Source organism: Danaus plexippus (assembly GCF_018135715.1).
Source record: "Danaus plexippus chromosome 16 unlocalized genomic scaffold, MEX_DaPlex mxdp_31, whole genome shotgun sequence".
Lineage (NCBI taxonomy): Eukaryota > Metazoa > Arthropoda > Insecta > Lepidoptera > Nymphalidae > Danaus > Danaus plexippus.
Window position 1 is genome coordinate 1809594 of NW_026869852.1, and position 15874 is coordinate 1825467.

The 15874-nt window shown below is 29.5% G+C and overlaps 2 protein-coding genes across 2 annotated transcripts; one reads left to right on the forward strand and one right to left on the reverse strand.

Annotated features, from left to right (window-relative positions):
• The first annotated feature begins 1561 nt into the window (after nt 1-1561).
• LOC133320309 (chaoptin-like) lies at nt 1562-5288 on the forward strand. The gene is made up of 2 exons (XM_061528297.1): nt 1562-1732; nt 1899-5288. Exon 2 carries the CDS (start codon nt 1901-1903, stop codon nt 5150-5152), a length of 3252 nt encoding a protein of 1083 aa, XP_061384281.1. The 5' UTR covers nt 1562-1732; nt 1899-1900; the 3' UTR covers nt 5153-5288.
• Nucleotides 5289-9519: 4231 nt separating this feature from the next.
• Nucleotides 9520-13496, reverse strand: LOC116771709 (protein artichoke-like). The gene is made up of 3 exons (XM_032663636.2): nt 13414-13496; nt 13163-13199; nt 9520-12835 (listed from the first exon to the last, which is right to left on the reverse strand). The coding sequence occupies exons 2-3, from the start codon at nt 13185-13187 to the stop codon at nt 9585-9587; spliced, it is 3276 nt and encodes a 1091-aa protein (XP_032519527.2). The 5' UTR covers nt 13188-13199; nt 13414-13496; the 3' UTR covers nt 9520-9584.
• Between the last annotated feature and the right edge of the window lie 2378 nt (nt 13497-15874).

The window sequence follows — 15874 nt, forward strand, 5'->3', positions numbered from 1 at the left end:
ACGATAAGGCCATCATGTTATCGGCTCATTAATAAATGTTGGGGAATTACCCGTTAGTGTTGCCAGAGCAAACTTAATATTAATGCAATGGAGTTGTGAAAAAAATTATAGAATTGATTTTTTTTATGCATTAGATAGTGAAATGTTGTGAATGAAGTAAAAATAATTCAAAGACAAGCTGGCTCAATATAACATAACCGTATTAACTCATTGTTTCCAATTTCGTGTTGTTTTTGACAAGTAAATTATGATTTTTCAATTTTTTACTAGTTTTAAAAATTACTTATATATTTTTTTCAACAATAATAAAACCTGGAAAACTTTAAATTTAAAGTCTTATTTAATTTCTTTCTATAAAAATTATTTGATACCTTGATATAGACAGTGAGATCTTATATGTCATGTTCAAAACTTTACTATTTTATTTAAGGGCTATGTTTGAACCACTGAAACTAAGAATTGTATTAACGTTTCAGTACTTTTCAGTTATATTGATATTGAACATGTCAAAACACATTCAAAGTTTTCGTGACCGCCAAGTGGTTGACGGTCTATAAAAATTTAAGGGACGGGGCCATAAAACAGTCTTTAACTATAACGAAGTCGGAATGCCGGTATCTTAATCTGGTGTTTCGTTACTAACACTCCCTGAGGAGTTGGTTGGTCTGTTTGAGTGTGTCGATATACAACAAGAGACATAAACACTTCGACAAAAAGTTTTGTTTGATGGCACTAAACTTTTTATAATTTAAGAGGATTGGACGCAAACATTGCGATCAACATTTTATTGCACTTATGTTCAATATAAAAGTCGTTATATAGGCGCTAGAAGTCTCTTGCAATTCCGTACCGACGTACTTAGTTAGATTGTTATTAAACATCTTTGTCGTCGAGGATTTGTCTTTTTTTTACTTGGGTATCATACATTAAAACCACAGCAGTGACATTCAAAGAACGCAATGAAGTGACACTGTAGCACAGTCAGTGAGTTCTGTCTTAAAATAAATGGCCTGAGTTCGCATTTACCAGAGGTCTATTAATTGTAGCAATCAAATAGAAGTATTATGAGACCAAATCTCTTTTTGTCTGCTCAATACTTCTATTCTGTCATACCGAAACAAAACATAACAATATTTCACTGGCGTTTTGATAAAACTACTGCTGATGTTAAACTGCTGGTGTTAATACTATAAATAGTAATACTTAAGTTCCTATTTAGGATAGTCCTAATCGGCAACTAAACTAAGTAAACTAAATTCTACGATGCTACTACTTAAACTCTGTAGAATTACCGAAATATATAAATCGTACGTGAAGGCAACATTGCTCAAAGGCCGCAAGGTTGTTGTTGCATTAGCTAATTCACACAAGTTACTGAACTAGGTTTTGTACAATGGTATATTAATTTTTTCATAGTCTTAACTTCTTACTTCCAAAAAAAATTATATTCCTAAATTGTACAAAAAATATAGAGGCTCAAAATTAAACTATATATTCAGTTATAACAGCAGAGCCCGATAATTTTTATCGCACTTTATTTTAGTCATTGCTGTTTCTGTGCTTCCACTTTAATGATAAATTTGTTGCCACAATTACATGGTCAGCTACGTCTATCTGCCAGTAATCGTCACACTTCCCTCAGTGAACAATGTATTTCAATAAATGTTAAAGTGCTTAAGTTTCGTGCATTGTATATTTTATTCAATAAGAAAGTGCTACACATAATATATTGGTATGTATTTATGAATTTAAAACTTAAATAAATGATTGGCAAGCAATAACATTTTTAAAAGTAAAAGGAAATTGTTACACATAAGATTATTACATAATTATATATTATTGTTACATATAAGATTATTCTACTTTAAATTTCAAGGGCGATTTCTATTTGGTTTCAGTTATGATGTTTCTGCACTTTATGATAATCCTGCTTGCTGCTTTGCCATGTATTTGTGGAGAATGCCATTTCATACCTTTGCCTAAATTAGAAAAGTGCCGTGCTGCACTGAACTGTTCCATTACTTTGACTAACCCCTCAAGTGATCTAGATTCATGGACGTGCATACGAAGGCAAGAGATCAACTACAATTATTACTACCGAAATAACTATGACAAAAGTTATACTCTTGATACTAATTACGAGTTATACATTACGTTACAAGGAGCAGATATAAATACATCCGAGGATCCACTATATGCACTTAATAGTATAAGGACCAGTAATGTAAAAACTTTGAGTATAATTGAAGGAAACTTAGTTTCAGTGTCACCAGATATTTACAAACTGAGTATGTTAGAGGAACTCATTATCGTTAACAATATGGTTGAAAAATTAAACCTCGCCAAATTAGTCTTCATGTCTTCTCTGACTACACTCAATATGTCTAGAAATTTAATTTCAACAATCGAAAGCGTCGACTTTCAAATAGAAGCGAGCGGCGGGATTCATACTGTTGACTTGAGTTATAATCAACTGGAGACAATACCAGATAATTGTTTTTTAAAATTCCCCCGACTACTTTATCTCGATCTGTCTCATAATTCGATAAAGAAAATCGAGTTGCTCACGTTTGAAGGTATGAGAAGCATCGAAACACTGTTGCTCTCTTACAATGAAATAAAAAATATGGGCTTAAATTTTGTAAGGTTCATAAATTTGAAAAAACTGGAACTGGATCACAACGAACTGACGTCGTTAAGTGAAGAAAGCGTGAAGAATTTAATAAACTTGGAACACTTGAATCTCAGCTCGAATCAGTTAAGAACAATACAAGAAAATAGTTTTAGAGGGCTACAAAAATTACAGGAAATAGATTTGTCAAATAATCAAATCAAGACTGTTCAAGCACATCTGTTTCAAAGTAATATCAATCTGCACACAGTTTACTTTTCGAACAATTACATAGAAAATATACAAGATGGTGCTTTTGATGGAACTAATATAACAGAATTATCCATAACAGGTAATTGCATCGTTGGAACTATAAATTCTAATACGTTTCTTGGAGTTCATGTCGACAGTATAGATTTTTCTGGCGGAAAGATAACGACTATTGGTGATGAAGCATTCAGTAATGTGGGAGGCGAATTGACTTGTTTGAATTTAAGCAGAAATAGCATAGAAATTATGTCAAAGTCGTGTTTCAAAAATTTGACCGCATTGTCCAAGTTGGATCTATCCAATAATGATTTAGTTGAAATAGATTTTGATAGTAGAGATTTAAAGATGTTGGAAGAGTTGTATTTGAAACAGAATAAAATTAAAAAAGTTCATAACATCGTATTTAGGGACCTAGAATCATTATTAACTTTAGACCTCTCTGAAAATGCTCTCCAGGAATTACAAGAGAACTATTTTGAAGGACTCAAAAACTTGGAAACACTTCTTCTTAATAATAACGAATTACATTTCTTAGCACCAAATGTGTTCAAAGGTTTGGAGAACCTCAATAAGTTAGACATGTCTCAAACAAGAATTATGTCCATCAATAATTTACTATTTGAAGGTTTAGTTTCCTTGGAAATATTAAACATTTCTCGAAGCCAGCTAAAAACAATCGAATTCGGAGCTTTTGATGGAACGAGTTGGATTAAAATTCTCGATGTGTCCTATAATGAATTAGAAAATTTTACTGTGAGTACTATTAAGTTGTCGCGATTAACACAATTATATTTAAATCACAATCGTTTGAAAAATATAACTGAAACAACACTTTCTAATATGACTTCTCTAGAAAAAATAAATTTATCTCATAATAACATTTCTCACATCCATTCCCTCGCTTTTCGTGCCATGGGTCATTTAAATTTTGTAGACCTCAATTTCAATATAGATATGGAAATACCGGGAGAGGTTTTTAATAACTTGCATATCTCAGAAGTATCCTTAGCGAATATTAAACGCCCTTTCAACTTCAGTCAAGCTAACAACGTCTCTATAACAACTTTAATCCTTTCAGAATGTAATATTTCCGATATAGATTCTCTATTTGTTTATAATATTGATAATTTACAAAAAATATTATTACAATCTAATTTAATAACTTCACTCACTAAAGAGTCCTTTAAAAGAATGCCGCTTCTTAATTCACTTGAATTGAGTCGAAATAGAATATCTTTTATACAACCGGGAACATTTCTTCTCGCTGATATGATCAACACGCTTTACCTTAACGATAACGATTTGCGAGCTTTGCAATTTGGCTCACTTGATGGCCTTAAAAATCTTCGTTTCCTTAATTTGTCTAGCAATGCAATTAGGGAATTTAATCCGAAGCTTTTACGTGGCTTGCCCCATATATCAATTTTATACCTTGAAAATAACGGTATCGTTAAAATCGATTTCAAAGAGTTCGCTGAAACAAGCCTAAGAACTTTATACGTTGGACAAAATCCTTTGGCATGTGACCAGCTCACAAGGTTAAATATAACACAGTATGAAAACCTGGTTGTCACGGTTGGCCAATTGGATTTTCATTCAGAAAATATTGATGGAATCCCCTGTATAACATATTCTACATCAACAAAAGACCAAACAAATAATGCTGGAAACGAGGTGACGGACAAACTGACCGACTTGAAAGTGACAGTCAGCCTACTGCAAGACATATTCAGTAAAAATTTGAACGAAACGACGTCTATATCACAGAGTCTTAAAGATATTTTGACTCATATATCGAATTATAAAAATGAAATAATAACAGAACATAATAACTCCGAAAGATCATTATCATATTATCTACGAGAATTGCTAAATAGACAAGACTCGCTAAGAACAGTCCTGGTCAATTCAAATATTAACATAACAGAAGCTATTGGGAAGATTTTAATACAGTTCAATAACGAATTATCTAACTGGACCAAGAATTTTTCAAACGAAAACATCGAAGCTATGAAGATGTGGTCTTACAACAACGACAAGCAAACACAGCTATCAACACACCCATATACTGAACAATCGTATGAAAACAATGTTAAAGATTCTGATAGTACATACCTCTTATATATTTTAGGTATATTCTTGACTATCCAAAGTGTGCTAACTATTATTTTCATGTTTTATTTATTTATTATAAAATACAGAAAGAAAGTGTGTACCGCTGACAATACACACGATAGCAGACATCCCTTAAATGTCATGGAAATAGAATAATGTTTGTAACATGCATGAAAATATATTTTGTAAACCAAAAATAGCAATATGCAAACTGTACTATATATATTGTGCAGAAATACTGGAATGGAATAATATTGAATGATTAATTATATAATAATTAGTAAACCATTTATTTGAATGTTTTCCCAGGGATTCTATTCCCTTTTCGTATATGTGTGTGTGTGTGTGTGTGTGCGCGCGTGTGTGTGCGTATTCGTGTGTATGGAATCAAAAAAACAAAGCATTATATGAAAAAGTAAAACTTTTATAAAGAAATATCATTTTAGGAATGATTATTTATGTGTTCGAAAGCATTTAAAAAACAGATTGTATTAGTCACTATGTTTATAATATAAGGTCTTATACATTTTAACATCATCATGTTTCAAGTTTGTGTTGGACTTGTCAATCTAATGTAAAGATATTTCAACGTTAATTTAGTTGATTTTTGTAAACCTTAACAGTATTTTCTATCGATAATACTTTGGGTGTCTAGCTGACAAGTACGTTAAAACAGTGGATAATCTTCTCTATAAATCTAGTAAGTTCGTCTATAGTTTTCGGAATAATGTATACAAAATTATATTTTCATCTAACTAGGTACACAAATTTAAAGTACAACTTTAAGTTTAGGAAATTTTGAAAAATATCAGACCTTTTTCTAGACTGTGTTGAGGACATATTTATACAAAATATGATATATAACATCTACTAGACTTCATTCCACACAGTTGTTGGTTTTGACTTTATATATCAGGAAAACAAATTTATTTAATAAAATCTGTCCAGAACGAAGCATAAGTGTAGTAACAAGTCGACCTCAGCTCTGAGTAAATAGTTCGATACCAAATACCTTTATCTCTAGAAATTCGATCGAATTACTCCCTCCAATAATTTAAACATTGGCTGTTTAAAACTGTAACAAAATGTAAAAACAAAAATAAGATTTTCATAGCAGCCAGTATCAAAGACTTATGGGTCTGCTTTCATGTTACCTGAACAACAGAATCCTTTAGAGTTTTATTGGTTTAGCGTTGGGATGAAAAATATAATTGATTTTAAAATTTTGTTAGCTAAAAATGTTAAATCTTGAAAAATTCAAGTGTTTGTAAGTAACAAACAGATGTAAGATAAAGTTTCAAAGGAAGCTAACACAAAAAAGTGCATGATAATTGATAGACAACCATATTAACTTCAAATTTAAATTTTAATTAAATATCACTTTGTTAGTTTTTTTAAATTAAATATATTAGTAATCTAAGATCTTCCTGTCTTAATTTATCCTTTCACAAGAACAATGTTATTTCTATCGTCTACTCTATCCTTTAATTTTTTAAGAGAATTACGAAAACGCACTATCATGGAATTTATCCCAATCAACATATTTTATGAACAAGCGCACAAATTTATTTTTATCTTGTATTATAAATAAATAAAATTCCAAAAAAAATGTTTACACACGTTACGTACGCGCTACATATTAAAAAATAAATGAACATCGCCGGGGCAACATCGTTGTATGGATAAAATATCATATAACGAGTGACACCGCCGACTCCGGGAACGAACACCAAGCCTTGTGAACCAGAAGATTCCTGATACCACACAAGCAATGGAATGGGATTGCTTTCCTGACATCGGGACAATCATATAGTCTTAGGTTTAGGTTATAAGTTTTAATATGTAATTTTTATTATAATATACATATAAGTAAGTTTCGTAGTTTTCCTGGAACCTCCGGTTGCCACCTTATATAATGCACACTACCATAATCTTGACACACACATTATGTCAACCCGTAAAAATTTTTCGATTCGCGTAGCGTCACTTAACGTAAACCATAATGACATTTCTAGTCTACTATCGATCTTAAAATTATCAATTAATTATGTCCGAGTATCGGCCGTAAGATGTTATCTAATTTAGTATTGAGTCAGCACTTCACATAATTTTGCTAATAGTTTTTATAAAAAACTATATTTAAGAATACCTATGAACAATTTTCAAAATTAAATTCACTCAGATTGCAATTCATGAATATATATGAATATTTACATAACAGAATATTTCTTATTAATTAAATATGTATATGTATTTAAAAGTAAGCTTAGTTCGTAAAGTAAAAATTAATCTAATCTGACAACCTGGAGGAACCAGATAGGAACAATTGATATAATCTCAAGTGATTTTACAATGCAAATCATCTTGTGCTTGAGATAGATTATCTATAGAGTTATGATGAAAAGAACTGTAAATTTATATAAATAGAGACGAATTTGCTTTAATGGCTGCTATTACAATAAAACCGGGCCAGATTAAGTCGAAGTGGGAACTCAGTATTCCTAGTATAACTTAAAGATAGAAATGCGAGGAATCGTATGTATTTTTAGATATTTATTGACGTGATAAAAAGGATACTATGAAATACATATTGCATATAATTTAGTTAGTATACCGTAATACAAATAAAGATTACTGAAACAGATTTAAATGACTTTGTTTCTAAATATAACCTCACATGGTATGTGACTCGAGAGAAAGTATCTTTATGATTTGAAATACTCATATATATGTCTCTATAAAATATAATATAGCCTTGATAATTACATCAGTATATGTATTTTATTAATAATTTTAATATGGTTACATTACTGAGTTTTAAGTAATTTTTATAGCCTCATTATGATCTGGACTTGTACCAGTATTTTACTGGTGTTCATCTTAATTCAGCTGATAAGCTGATAAGCTGATAATAATAACCTGATTTAGTCCACTCCGTACAATGAGTGAATGACTTTAAGTGGTCTATCTGTTCTATCTCCGTCGCATTCATACGTTTCAACTGTCTTTTGCCCATTTGTTATTATTCCATACAAATTTATGAAAGAATATTTTTAATTAAAATTTATTTACAAGTATTTATTACAAGTGATATTAGATTCGATTCAGTTCACCATTCGTATTTTATTCCCGTTATATTCGTATTTTGTAAAACACCAATAACGCATTCTTCGTAAACCGAGACATTCATTTGGCGCAGAACCAACTTTGTAAATATAGAATGTATACTCGTTTACTCCTTGTAATGCCAAATTTCGAAAACTCTTTCAGACAAAACGGAACTCAAACTTATAAAACACATATTTATTAACAAAAAATCTACACGAAAATTAATACTTTAAATGTTTTCGTAGCATTAAGTTTCAGTCGTTTAAATTGTTCATCATTCTTTCTTTTCTTTCTAAAAAAAGGTCAAAAATAACAAATTATTAATTTTTTATAGTACATTACTGAGATAGTTTATTTACCACTAAAATAAAAAGAGAATTTTTATATTTAATTCAAGGTAAAGCTGGCAACATTGTGACGGGTAATCCCCGTTATATTCGTTTCAGCGCTATCAGCGGATACTCCGATTACACGCAAGAATTGTCATTGTAAGCAAATAATATATTTAAATTATTCGTTCTAAATAATTTTTTTGTTCACAGCATATTTTCATTTGATAAAGTTTATTACGATAACAAACGGTATGGTGTCTTCGGACCGGCGAGCAATTTAATATAATTACATCTCTCATAATTATGAAGAAAATAGATATGTGTTACTATACAAAATAGTATACTATAAATAAATACATATGTATATAGTATATACTTTCTTAATTTTGCCATGTTATCTGTATATAATCAAGTCATTATTCACACTTATAATTTCTTAAAACGGTCTCCATTATGAGCACGTAGCTATAGGTTAATAGTATTATGTCTCACTAATTGCTATTGTAGACACGTAACCAATGACCTCAAACATAATAAACGAAACATTCTTTTCGTAGGCAAATAAAAATTATGGAATCTAGAAAGGTGTCTTACTTTAACTTATCATATACCATGATATAAATGTTTATCAAAATCATATTTTTATTTCAAACTAACTGTTACTCGCGACTCTTCTGCGTAAAAAAAAAACAATGAAAAACCTTTGAAGCGCCTCATGCGCCCCGTTTCCTACTCGCTCTTAATAACACTTAATCCCGGGATCGGAGATTCTAAATCTGGATAAAAAGTGACCTAAATTACTCCTTATTACATCAACTACCTGCCAATAAAAGCCCCGACAAAGTCGGTCTTGCAATTTCAGAGATTAACTTGAACAATCAGACAGACAGACTGAATTTGTAAAAAATATTATTTGGGTGTATGTACCGTATATATTATGTATTCATATGTATGTAGTAAAACACTCTTATTTCAGTATTACAAACAGACACTCTAATTTTATTTGTGTGTACATATAGATGTTTTGTCCATATAAGAATTGTTATTTAACATAATTCAGTCTTATCAACAAAATAAAACACATTTCAATTAATATATATATAATATATTTATATTACAATACATTATGTTACAAAATTTCTAAAAGCTTACAAATTTGAGTTATCCATATCAGTTATATGACGAGTACTTACTGACCATTGATTTCTTATGTAACATCTAGATTTATACAGCTTGTACAAAATGAAACAGATTAAAATGAGCAGTATTAGAACAACACAAACCTCCATAAAAACAGTTGATTTGGATTCCTCAAATATTTCAAGTTTTTCATTTAGTGGCGTATGTACCGTAGAAGAAATAAGGGCATCGATACGCTCATTTATATTTAAAAATTTCTCACCTATCTCGGCCAACATTTTTTCTTTCTCTATAACAATACTATTTGCAAGTTCTTCCCTTAGTTTAGAAAGGTCATTAGTGTCGTTATTCAAATTTGTTTGTATTATAGGCGTGGACCTAAAAGATTTAACAGCTGCAACTAATTTTAGAAGTCTTTCCAAGTATTGATTTGTGGTTTTGCTTTCTTTTTCAACGAGTGAAGTGATATTAGTCAAACGCAAAATGTTTTCTGTTAGTGATTTTGTTGAGTTTTTAAGATCAGAATTAGTATTTATTTTATTTTCTTCATCATTATCAATATTCTTTGAACTTATATTGAAAAGAATGTCCCTAATATCAATTAAAATTTTCTCACTTACACTGTCATTGTGTCTTACATAATTTGTTCTTCTATCTGGTATTTGGTAAGGTATGTGTTTGTCATAATTACACCCTACGCCTTTAAAGCTTTCGTCCTTTGAATACACATATCTCAAGCCCGTAATTTCTAGCATCGGACCACCAATATCCTTTAGTTCTTTTAATTTGTTGCAAGGTAAAGGATTATCACCAATACTTAATTTACGTAGCCCCGTGCGTTGCAGGTCATTCACGTCTATTTCAGATATTCTATTATGATCTACAATTAGTTCGGATAAATTCGGTAGTTCATCAAAACGAGCCATTTCTAAATCCCCAATTGAATTAAACGATACATCTAAAATAGTTAAATATGCCAAACTCCTAAATACACCATATTTTATATGTGGTAAATAGTTGTGGGAAATATTCAGAAAATTTAATTTGTGACAATCATTGAACGCGCCTGGTTCTATATATTGAATACTATTATAACTCATATCAATTTCCTCGACGTAATTCAAATGTGAAAAAGCTCCGAACTCGATATGGGTGATATTATTATTGCTTAAAAATAAAAATTTTATATCTTTCACTTTCTGTAGGATTATTTTAGTAACATTTTTTATATAGCAGTTAGAAATATCTAATTCAATTAACGGAAATTCTGTCATTTCGGCAAAGGAAAAGTTATTCGGAGTACCCGATAATATAAGAGTCTGTAATTTGTGTGAATACTTCATAAAAGAGAAGTCACTATTAAAATTTGTGTTATATGACAAATCCAAATAATGTAAAAGTTTTTGGTCCTTGAAAATATTGTCTTGTAACGACAGGACATCGTTATGAGACAACGTTAGTTTATTTAAATTAAATAAATCTTTAAAATAATCTTGAGACAAACTTTTTAAAACATTATTACTCAGACGTAAGTCCCTAAGAGATTTTAAATGACTTGTGTTTACGGAAAAACGACTCAAATAGTTATACGACAAATCTATTATTTCAATGTTGTCTGTATTTAAGAAAGAGTTGTACTCCAATTCAGTAATGTTACTATGAGAGATATTAAGATCATACAAATGAATCATGCCACTAAATGAATTATTTTTTATGATAGTTAAGGAACTACCTGACAAATCTAATAACGGGACGCTGTATAAACCGTCGAAAGTGTTCTCGTCTAAGCTACCAACTAAAGGATTTTTTGATAGATAGAGGTTCTCTAAAGAACTTAACATTTGAAAGGTTTTTGGGTAAACCTTCGAAATATTGTTTCGAGATAAATCCAAATACTGCAACTTGTGCAGGTAAAAAAAATCTGTTACATCTATTTTTTCAACTAAATTATTTGACACAGCGAAGTACTGGAGACTTAGGAGATCCGATGTAACGAAATCTATTCTTATTATAAAGTTATTCGATAAATCAATACGCTGTAAAGTTTGGAGTGATAAAAAACAATTTTTCGTCAAATTACTTATGCGATTATCATTTAATAATAGCTGTGTCAGTTTTGTTAGACCGAAAAATGTATAGTCTTCAACAGATCTAATGCTTTGATGGCTTATATCTAAAATAGGTATTGAATCCATTCCTTCAAATAGCCCTTTTTCTAGAGGTCCTGACAAGTTGTTGCCCTTTATACTAAAAAAAGTGATATTTCTTCTAAGGAACATATTTTTGGGTAAATAGGTGATATTGTTATATGAAAAATCAATTTCCTTCAAATTATTTAGGTCCAAAAACAAGTTTTTTCGTAAAGTCCTTATACGATTATACTTCACATTTATTATTGCTAAATTCGGCATAACATCAACAAAGACAATATCATCTATATTTTCAATAAAGTTATTACTTATATCCAGTTCTCTTAACTCATATAATTGATCGAAATTGTTTTTATTTACATTTGATATTTGATTGTAACTGAGATTCAGTTCAATGAGCTGAACGAATCTGAATAGTGAAGTATTTATATCAATGATTTTATTTGAGGAAATATTTAAATATTTCAATCCTGAAATACCTTCAAATGTATCTGACGTTACTATAGAAATATTATTATAAGACAGATCCAAAGTTGTTAAAACCTTGAAATATTTAAAAAACTGATAAGGTATTTTAATTATATTGTTATATGATAGGTTTATTTTAATGAGATTGTCAAACCAATAATCACTACTGGAATCGGTTACGTCTAAGTTGGATATGGCGTTATGGGAAAGATCTATATCTCTTAAGTTAGGAAGTTCATATTCATGGTTAAAAAGTTGTGCATTAGATATATCGTTATGAGATAAATTTAAGCTATTTAAACCATACATTGTAGAAATGGTAGGTTGAAAATCAAAATTATTACCACTGAGATCTAATGTTCTTACTACATATATGAAAAATGAGCGGTCATTAATAAGGCTTGGGAAGAAAATACTGGATTTATAAATCAATGTTATCGGTACATAATAATTTCCATTATTCACATTAAAGACTGTTGCAGGACAACGGCCTGCGTTGTCAAATATTTCCGTAACAATCTCACTGAAATCACCAAAGCAGGTAACTTCGAACGAACAGGTTGCATTGTTTAAAACAGATTCGCAGTTACGAGATAGATTACATTCAAATCCATAGAGATATGCCAAATAAGTTGTGACACCTGAAAAATTTATTAAATGATAAAATTTACAAATACAACACTAAACATAATTAGGAAAACTAACTTTGATGGACTTAATCATTCATTTGTTTAATATAAGACATTTAGTTTTAAAATTAAATTAAAAGGATTTTTTTTATCTGTAAAATTAAATACAGCGTTTATAACATAACAGAGTTAGCTCATTAAATTAATGGGAAAAAGTATTACTTAAAGTAAATCATTATTATAATCCGTAACAAAATGTTTTCAAATTCATTTTATAAATAAACTACTGATTAGTATATTAATAAAGTATATATTTATTTAGATATTGATGCAACTTACTCAAAATAAAACCTCCTTTCTTCATTATACCGCTTTACTGGTAATAAAAAATTTAAACTTTACTTTGTAATTTACATCTCAATGTAAAATTTTTTTTTTTTTAAATATTGAGGAGAAAGATGTAAACCACTTTTTATTATTAAATTTAAAAGCAATACTATTTTAAAAAAATATACAATCAAAATACATGCAATATTTGATGAAACAACTCTTTAAAATCATTCATACATAATAATATATGCAATACTCACGTTGTAAAAATTTCCAATAAATTTATTTCATCTGAATAACAAAAAAAACAACCACTTCAGATGAAGCAAGCTAAAATAATTGTAACATGTTTTATAATAAACATTAGTTTTGTTTTCTTTGTATGTATGTATGTATGTTTGATATTAGGGTTCTTTGTAAATTGTGGAAAACTTTATTTTTCTATTACTTTAGAAGTCAAAAATCTAATATGATTAAAAACGTTGACATTGGCAAAATACTCCACGATTCCAGTGCGAATGAGGCCATAGTTTAAAAAAAATATATTTAGTTAATATTATCTTTGTTCTGTTTATTTCTTATTTGATGTTATAAGCTTTGACGGACATAATGTTTTTATCTTCTCTATCAACGTGATGTTTAATCAATCAACATTTTTGTTGTTCACCATAAATGATTTTAATGAAGAACCAACATGTAAAGTAAATATAATATGCTGATATTTGTTTTCGCCGTCATTATCTGCTGACGGGATATCTTGTTTAATACATAGACATCATTTAAACAGAACAACCGGCGTTTATAACGTTCACACTTTTATCATTGTATAATGTTACTATATATATAAAACACACGCACGAAAATATAATACTAGCTGTGCCCGCGACTTTCACAGTGCGGAACAGTTATTTTATATATATAAAAAATGTCTTAAGTTCTTATGATAATTAATATCGGCCATCTTCTAGTGAAATCCTGACAAAATTTTTCAAGTTGTTTTAGAAGTTATCCATAACATACAGACAGACACAAAAACCTTATGTAGTTTTAAAATAATAAAATCCGAAAATATATTAGTTTCATTTAAATGAATAAAACTCGCGAGAGTCTCAGATCTCATTACAAAGATCGTATAAAAAAAGATATTTTCGGACATGTACGTTGTATACAGCCATATACGTTAATTATAAAGTGGTTATTTGAATGATATGACAAGAAATATAAGTCTACATATTTATTTAAGCGGTTTGGTATCTATACTTTGTAAATTTTATTTTCTCTCTTTCTGTCCTAAAGTTTTATTGTTTGTTAATTTCAATTGGCTTATTTTATGAGGAAACATGTGGGATACTTCCCTTTAGGCGTTAATAGGTGCCATAACACGTTGAAGGTCATTTAGAATAAGCTCCAACGAAACAAATAGTAGGTATCGGTTATACATAACATAGAATGTCACATAGAAGTGACAGTGGTTACGAATTTGACAATAAAATGGATGGAAATGTCACTTTATAATACTTTGATTCAACTAAATTTGTATTTAACTAAAACCTATTTACTAAACCTAAACGACCAACTACCTAGTAGATATTTTTTTTTTATATGCAATTTCTTTCATATACTACGAAATTTGTTCACGTTAGAATTGTTTAAGCGCATAGAATATCTAGCCTCTATGAAGAGACCACCTGACTTGACTGTATCTATATTCTAAAATTTTGCCAAAAAAGATTTAACTTAGAGGCGTGTTTTAATTTAAAAATCGATTCCTGTTTTTGTGTACTTTATTCTATGACATCGTAGTTCTGAAACGTATCGACCGATTTCTATGACGTTTTTATTTGGAAAACCATTTCCTTACTGTGGTCCTTATCTGTATTTGTTTAGTATCGGCCCATCAGTTCAATAACATCAGATGTTTTCCAAAAGGATTGTAGCTTGGCGTGTATTAAGTGCTACACGGATGGCTGTTCAATTTAATGACTATTAATACGTCAGGGGCTACTTATTAATTATTTTTATTTGTTAAAACATATTAGAACTAATGAACTAATATCCCTCTTTGCAATTAAATGTGTATAATTAAGTTTATCTATGACAGCATACCTCTGTTCTCATTACTTAAGTCAGCAAATGTATCGAATTATGAATCGCAGTGGACTTTGTAGTTGGGTTCATAACACCAGAGCAACAGGTCCATACAGCTTATAGGTATGTTTCCATCTTTAATAATTTTAATGCAAGATATATACAAATATGTACATTTGTTAGTTTATTGTGATAAAATTGTTCACATATTTATATAACTTTACAGTGAAATAATTACATAAAAAAAAATCTTGAAAATTTTGTACCGTATTGCATTAAGCATTAAGCCGCGTAAGCTTTAAGATAGGTATTTAAGATTTATTTTTAAATCGGAAATAACTTTCTAAATTTCAATTAATTCTCTTTTCCTTTTTCAATATCCAGACTTTATATTTTTTAAATAAAAAAAAAAACGTTACAGCTATAACTAAACAGAAAATCAATTTTTAAATATCTAATCGCTTTGGTGATTGTTGGTTGAAAGTTAAAACATAGACGACTAGTGAAAATATTGTTATCATTTAAAATAAATCAGTATTTTCATATAAACAACTCCCGTAGGATATGTCTTAAATAATAAATTAATACCATTCATAAGTATTCTATCAATGGAATTTTATATTTTTCAGATTA